At 45.0% G+C, this 7,737-nt stretch overlaps 1 protein-coding gene across 1 annotated transcript; it reads left to right on the forward strand.

Annotated features, from left to right (window-relative positions):
• Window positions 1-1,478: 1,478 nt before the first annotated feature.
• Window positions 1,479-6,388, forward strand: rtn4rl2b (reticulon 4 receptor-like 2b). The gene is made up of 4 exons (XM_035650129.2): window positions 1,479-1,756; window positions 3,120-3,346; window positions 3,462-3,695; window positions 3,895-6,388. The coding sequence occupies exons 1-4, from the start codon at window positions 1,708-1,710 to the stop codon at window positions 4,765-4,767; spliced, it is 1,383 nt and encodes a 460-aa protein (XP_035506022.1). The 5' UTR covers window positions 1,479-1,707; the 3' UTR covers window positions 4,768-6,388.
• Window positions 6,389-7,737: the final 1,349 nt, after the last annotated feature.

Genomic DNA, 7,737 nt, shown 5'->3' on the forward strand with positions numbered 1-7,737 from the left:
AAACAAAGTGCAAGGTTTTCACATGTAACTCACATCAAGAAAAGCTATGCACAAATGTGCAAAAACATTCTGAATGTGCCCACTGCAGTGTCAGCCTGGATAATCGATTAATGGGCACACACACACATACACACACACACACACACACACGTTTGTCTCTCTATAGAGAGACAAACGCATTATTGACATAATGCATTCCCTAGCCCCTTACCCTAACCTTAACCATCACAACTAAATGCCTAACCCTAACCTAAACCCAATTCTAACCCTAACCCTAAAACTAAGTTTTAACCCTCAAACAGCCCCTTGAAGTTGTGAGGACCGGCCAAAATGTCCTCACAACGTCAAGATGTCCTCACAACGATGGTGTAGAGTCAAAATTGGTGCTCTCAACTATAGAAAGACATGCGCACACACACGCCCTCATCTTTCTAACGAGCTGCCTGCCTCCCCCAACTACTGCATCGCAGCCAAGAAACCGTGTGATTTCATACGTGCCCTGCACTCACAGCTTGGGGTCGCAGATGACCTTTGGAGAAGGTTTTGGTGAGTGTGGGTTCACATGGGAACAGAAGATGTGCGTAATTGTGGACCTGGCCTCGACGCGTGTCACGAAGGGAGGACTTGAGGGCAGGCAGCCCACCGCCTGCCCCGACACGATTCACATGCATCCCACGCCTCGCCCGCATGGCGATACCGCACTTTCTTCAGCAAACCGTTTGCATTGGAGCCAAAATTGTGACTTATTCAATCATATAGGCATGGTGACCTTTGACATCATTGTCAGCATGAATTGAAGCATCGCCAGGCAAAGGAAAGGCCATATGAAATTTAGAGCATTAGTGGTAAAATAATCCTGAATCAGACTGCTTTAATCAATTTGAAATGTTACCAGTCCATATGCCGTGTTAGTCCATCTGATGTTCTTGACTGTAGGCGGCTCTCGGCTCATTTCCAAACTGGCCCACACCAAATGAGACAGCTGATTTTGGGTTTTAATGCCAAATGAGTTTTTCCCACCTGCTGTCCTCCCCCGACCACCAAGTGAGCGCATGTGTCACGGTGGGACCACACAAACAAAAACACGCTTCTCTTAATAAGCAGTCGGCATGCAGTAAATATTCTGACATTTTCTAAGAAAACGTGAGTTTGCTGAAACCCAAAAAAACAAACCTCCATCCCACCTCCACCCCTCAATGACAGTGGTCTTCCTCTCACTGCACTTTGAATGGTGAACAGAGGAGGCACTAGTGAGAGTAAATTCAAGGTATTCATCTTTGGACCTGGCAACTTTGAGTATACTTTTCTGTTAAGAAAGCATTTCTGAAAATGCAATGGCCTGTGTTCCTTTAATTGCGTCATTTAACAGTCTCTCGAGAAACACAGTTACTTTTCGCAGACAGTGGTGCATTCCTTTTTTTGGTGACATCCACGTGAAGGCGGAGACTGAAACACGCCCTGCCGCTGCCATTCTGGTCGCTTCCTGCGGTGACTGTCACTCCTCCTCCCGGGCTGACGTAGGGAGGATCCTCCGCGTCCCACTGATGTGGGCGAAGACCGGCCGCGGGTATAAACGGCTCGGGACTCCTCCACGTCACTGCCCGAAGCCGCAGCAACTCGGTCACCTGAGCTGAGCCTCAGCAGAGATAGCAGCAAGCAGGTACTTCCACGCCGCGCAGGCTAACTCGCTTTCGGCTTTGGTTCGAGATGGAGACTCGCTGCACCATGAGGAGCTCAAGCGCCCACAACCTCAAGAGTGAGTTGTTTTTTCTTCTCCTTCTTCCACCTCGCACCTGCAGTTTGATGCAAATACATTTCTGTGATTTGGCTTTTCTCACTGCAGCCGGTTCTTTTTTTTTTTTTTGTATATAGATTTTGGGAAAGAGCTGTGGGAAGCTGTGGAATTTATAGTCTATGTTCTATTTTAGTTTTACGCACAGTCGTAATTGCATGAGTGCGTGTACATTATATGTCGACAGTCAGTTGTGTTAAACACCCATATGTATATGTTTAAGTATGGGTGTCAGAAATTTGGGGAAACGTCGCTTGGAGTCAGAAGTGCGCGCTAATCGAACATTTTGATGCGCAAATGAGGTCTGTCGTGCAAAAAACTCTCTAGGAATCCAGTTAATCTCTTTATTTGTAAATGTATGTGGTGACATTATAATGATTTAGGTTTTTTTAATTTGCATTGGATTTCCTGTTTACTTGAGGTTAACCAAACCTCCTCAACCAGTCGCTCCATATCCCTTTTACGCAGAGAGATGCGCTTGATTCATGCGCACATGATACTGAACTTTGTTTCCCACATCGACTTTGGGTAAGTAAGACTGAACGGAAACCCTAGAAACTCCAGTTCTCCCTCAGTGTCCAGTGCAACTAATAGTCCAACTTGTTAAGAGGTCAAGAGGTGAGCCTCTGGAAAATCTTGCGCACAGCAGATGAATGGGAGCTTCATCATCATTTCATGCATGTACTTTTCCCGTGGTGAACACTTTTGTGAACGATATCTGATCTCTGCCAAGAAGCTGTTGCAATATTGAGAAGAACCGAAACTGATCTGGGTCTAGTTACCTGATTTACGCGTGCATGCCCTCTCTCCTGTACCTCTGATGGAAATCCTTTTGGTGAAAATAGCCTGAGAACTAGAATAGCAGGTTAATTCCATGCATGTGTGTCATTCACTTTTTTTGGTCTCCTAAACTCTGTTTTGTAGATTATTTGGTGTTTTTTCTACTCTAAATTGATGAACTCCAGTTATGTAACCGTGCCACAATAGACATTGAGACCTATGTAAATTGATCAGGTGGATATAGATGGATGAATGATTTCTGGAATATAATGTGGTGAATTATATATGAAGCCCTACGCTCTGGGTATCACAAACAGGTCACGGGTGAGAGCACAGCAGTGCTAAAAAGAATCACTGTGTGCAGCCACAGGTTTGACAGATAGACAGCAAAGAAAGACTGGTGCCAAAAGCTGAATCACACACAATGTGCACAATTATCAAACCAGGACGATCTGATGCAACAGTAGCTGCGAACCTGACCTTCACTTGCCTTCCTTTATTTCTCATAAGAAAATAACCACCTCTTTATTTACCTGTCTCTCTCCAGGTGGACTGTCTCTGTGGCTGATTTTGTGGCTGGTGTTGGTGAAGCCTTGCAGGGTGGCCGCATGCCCCAGTCTGTGTGTGTGTTACCCTACGCCCATGACGGTCAGCTGCCAGTCTCAGAACCTCACCTTAGTGCCGGCTGGTGTCCCCTATGACTCTCAGCGCGTTTTCCTGCAGAACAACCGCATCACGGAGCTTCGCGCAGACTCTTTTGGCTTTGAAACACAGGTAAATAATGGCAGTGTATGTATGCCTCTGCTGAGCTGACTTCCAATATTCATGCTCTGAACACTCTTTTATTTGTCTTCTCCCAATGTGACTATTTTCTCTTTAATCTGTGTAGGTGCTGTGGCTATACGGTAACAATATCACATGGATCGAAGCCGGGGCCTTCAGTAACCTCAGGGTTCTGGAGGAGCTGGATCTGGGTGATAATCCACTGCTGCGGCGTCTGGAAGGTGGAGCTTTCAGAGGACTGGAGAAGCTGCAGAGCCTGCACATGCACCGCTGCAAGCTGGCCGCTCTCCCCCATGACCTCTTCCACAAGCTGTACAGCCTGCAGTTTCTCTACCTGCAGGTATCTAGACATATACTTAAAAAAATTAGCATGTGCCCACATACTCTCAAAAGCAGTTGTAGCTGCAGCCCAGATGAAACTAAATCAAACACAATCAGACCACATATAACAGAAGATGAAGAAAAGTAGACCTGCTCACCTTTTTTTATCTTAGTTTTTTTTCTGCACTAATTCTTCTTGTATTTTGACTTTGCTCCAGGAGAATCAGCTCCACTTTCTGCAGGATGACCTCTTCTCAGATCTGGTCAACCTCAACCATCTCTTCCTGCATGGAAACCGCATCCGCGCTCTTTCTGAGAATGCGTTCAGAGGCCTGGTCAACCTGGACCGCCTTCTCCTCCACGACAATCGCATCAGGCAGGTCAACCGCCGTGCTTTCCGTGACCTGGGCCGCGTAACCATTCTTTATCTGTTCAATAACTCCCTGGCTGAGCTGCCAGGCCAGACCATGAAAGATGTCCAGGGTATCCAGTTCCTCCGCCTGAATGGTAACCCTTGGTCCTGCGGTTGCGAAGCTCGTCCCCTCTGGGAGTGGTTCCGCAAGGCCCGCATCTCTTCCTCTGAACTCATGTGCACCTCCCCATCCCCACGCCGTGGCCAGGACCTCAGATTCCTCCGGGAGCTGGACTTCGCCCTCTGCCCGCTGCCTGACCCCGGCTCTCTGGCTGGAACCACCACAACCACCTTCAGCACAAAGACCCGCTGGTGGTTCTCCAAGAACAAGCCTGCATCGTCATCCAAGGCCTCCTACCAGAAGAACACAGAAATGGGGAAAGCCTTCCCCTTCTCCGGCGTCAAGCCTCAGTTCCTTCCCAAAACCCCTGACGAATCCTTCTCCTCCAAGTATGAACTGTCGGATGATGAAGTCGCACTCCCCAAGCTGGATCCAGAAGAATACTGGGCCAACTACGGCAACGAAGACGCCTCCATCCGTTGCTTCGAGTTGGAGTGCCCCCCTGGCTATGACAATCCAGCATTCCCTTCATCCTCCCCTTCACTCATCACCCCGTCCCTCCTCAACCTCCTATCCTTTTCCATAATCACCTTGTCCCTTCATTTCCTTTTTGGTTGAACTCTTCTCTCCTACACACCCTTTTACTCCTCTGAACCCTCCCCTTGCTCTTTCCGACTCTAACAAAAACCTGGATCTTGATTCCTTTCAGCTACCTCGTCAGGTTGCAGGAGGTGCTACACTGACGAAGGGGACAGGCAAGACAGCAGGCAGCTGTTTAAAAGAGCAGAGGTCAGTTGCGCTCACATAGAGCAGGACAGGATTGCAGTGTCAAAATAGCTGCTGCTCAACAGTGCAGGCTTTTACTCTATCAGGGATGAAATATGAAAACCGACAGATATAACGGTACAAAGGAAAAAACCTACAGCGGTCTCCAGGTGTTTTTTGATATCATGGCTGTAAACAACGCAGGCGTTTTTACGCTTCATTAACAGCTGCTTTCTATCACAAATTCACTTTTGTCATGAATAAAAGTGAAGATTGATAGGTTATATGTCACCACCAGAAGTAGGAGAAGGAGGTGGATCAACACAGATAATGAGAGGTGTTGGTGGAAAGAAATAGGAAATAAAGAATTATTTGGTGAAAATAAGATCAATAAAAATGTAGAGAAGAGTGAGTTTTAGATAATCATCTAAAGGCAGAAAAGGATGCGAGGATTATATATCTGGAGACTAAAAAGACAGGCTCTCCTTGCCTCCTTCAAATTCGAACTCTTGTGTGATCCCATGATGCCAGCAAACCACCACCACCCACACTTGTACACACCACACATCATCACTGTACATACACCCATCACACACTGCTCTGTATCTTAGCTGGCTCTGTACTTTCATCCTAGTACAATTGATTAAACAACAGCTTGTGGTGATAGATTGTAAATGGAAGGCTAAGAACTGAAATGTAAGGAAAATCTTTTTTAACCCCTCGTCTTTTCTACTCTCCTTCTCTGTCAGGCCAGGACAAATAACTGCTTCCTGGGCTGTGCCCCTGTTTCAGACTGTTTTGTGTGTGTTTTAGTTTTTTTGTTTTGTATGAGTGAAAATGTTGCAGTTAAAAGAGATCAAGTCCTGAGGAGAATGGTTCAATCTCTCATTAGAATGAGTGCCTGTGTATGTGCTTTTTCATTAAACCCTGAAAATCTGTGTGTGTGTGTGTGTGTGTGTGTGTGTGTGTGTGTGTGTGTGTGTGTGTGTGTGTGTGTGTGTGTGTGTGTGTGTGTGTGTGTGTGTGTGTGTGTGTGTGTGTGTGTGTGTGTGTGTGTGTGTGTGTGTGTGTGTGTGTGTGTGTGTGTGTGTGTGTGTGTGTGTGTGTTACATTTACCCCAAACTGTTTCACAACCAACTGTACATTTTTTAAAAAGCATGTCATGTCTGACATATCTGTATGTAATGCTCATACAGACCATAAACAGATCACAAAAGATATTTTTATATACATAAAACCATCCATTAAAACTGCATTAGAGAACCTCTCTGACTCCTGTGTGTTTTTGGAAAATTGTATGGGTGTTTATTCACAATGCTAATCATGTAGGTGATCTGCATTATTCATGTGGGCCATATGTTCCTTGTTTGACTCATAACTATGAGTTGCTGGATAGAACATGAAAGATACTGTGACACTTAGATTCTGTATTTTTCAGTAGAGGAACCTTGTTAGCGAAGTACTTTGCTTTTTAAAAAAATAAAGAATCAACAAAACAGAAGTGAGTAGGAGTCTCTTTGTTGTTTTACTGTCGTCTTTGTTCGCTAAGGATGCCACAAAGGAAACCAAAAAATGGGCAACAGTTAGTCAGCTGCTACGTAAGGACATACACAACGTAGGCCATACAGACGAATAGATGGGAGAAACCTTTACTCAGTAACAAATGTTGTTTGAGTATCAAGGAATAAAGCTGGTAAAGCAGTCTATTATTGCAGCAATGTATTCACCAAGTATTCATTTGATAGCATAATAAACAAGACTTTTATATTGCAGTAATTCACTAAACTCACAGTGAAGTCAGGAACTCAAGGATGAATGTGGTCAGTATCATCAGAGCCGCAAGAAATCTGGAACTCTGAGACCCGACAGTTTCAACATTCTTTAGAAAATAAAAGCCAGACTGTCAGGAAATAGTTTTTAAAGAGCATCATGTTGTGCTCTTGTCAAACTCTCCAGGAAAGGGAGGTGGTACTTGTCTGTCAGTGTGTGAAGTGCGACAGTGTGAGTGTGTATGGTGAAGGTGACCAATCCTGACTGTGTTCGCTCCACGCCCCAGTTAGTTATCTCACCATGTGCAGAAGGCAGCTATATAGAGCTGTATTTGGGGGGGGGGGGGGGGACATGCCAGGATGAAAATGTGACGATGTGTCCCAGAATCAGCAGCACTCCCCCTCAACAGACTAACTCTCACCATGGTAATCAGGACGCTGATGATGTTGCACACACTCATGCATGTGTTTTTATGAATGCAAGTACACGTGCACATGAACGTATAACTGCACACAACCAATCTTTTGTGTCCTCGCTTGTTATTCATCGCTCTCACACCTTACTTCCATCTCCCCTTTCCTTCCTCCTCTTTTCTCTGTTTTATTTTTTTCTCTTCTCTGTGATGAAAACTCTTCACTCTTCCCAGTCATGGTTTACAACAGATAAATCATCAAACCCACAAGGCCGGTTTAGCATTAAAACATTGGTGCAACATTTTTCATATTACAGAGTTTGCACCAAGTTTTGTGCTAGTTGTACATTATTCAAGCTTTAAAAAATATATATATATTTATAAGGATAGCTAATGGCATGGTAAAAATTCAAAGTAAAACAGCTTTGGAAGCAGTGAGCTTACATTATGTAAAAAGACATGTACTTGGGGTCATAATTTCACAGAATTGTAGAGATGGCAGTAATGGATCAGTGTGGACACCCCCCTCTGCGATTTTCCCAACAAGGATAAACACCTCGAGAAATGCACATCAAAAACTTATTTCGTGACCAATGTGACTACCCTTTCCTTATTTCCCAGCTGCTTTTTTCATGGCTGAA

The sequence above is a fragment of the Scophthalmus maximus genome, chromosome 9 (genome assembly GCF_022379125.1).
Source record: "Scophthalmus maximus strain ysfricsl-2021 chromosome 9, ASM2237912v1, whole genome shotgun sequence".
In the NCBI taxonomy this organism is placed as follows: Eukaryota; Metazoa; Chordata; class Actinopteri; order Pleuronectiformes; family Scophthalmidae; genus Scophthalmus; species Scophthalmus maximus.

What these genes read in the sequence shown, in the direction of transcription:
- rtn4rl2b (XM_035650129.2), top strand. Translation starts at nt 1,708, where the DNA reads ATGGAGACTCGCTGCACCATGAGGAGCTCAAGCGCCCACAACCTCAAG. An exon ending in AAGCGCCCACAACCTCAAGA is followed by an intron (nt 1,757 to 3,119) that starts GTGAGTTGTTTT and finishes GTCTCTCTCCAG; the next exon opens with GTGGACTGTCTCTGTGGCTG. An exon ending in TGCAGTTTCTCTACCTGCAG is followed by an intron (nt 3,696 to 3,894) that starts GTATCTAGACAT and finishes ACTTTGCTCCAG; the next exon opens with GAGAATCAGCTCCACTTTCT.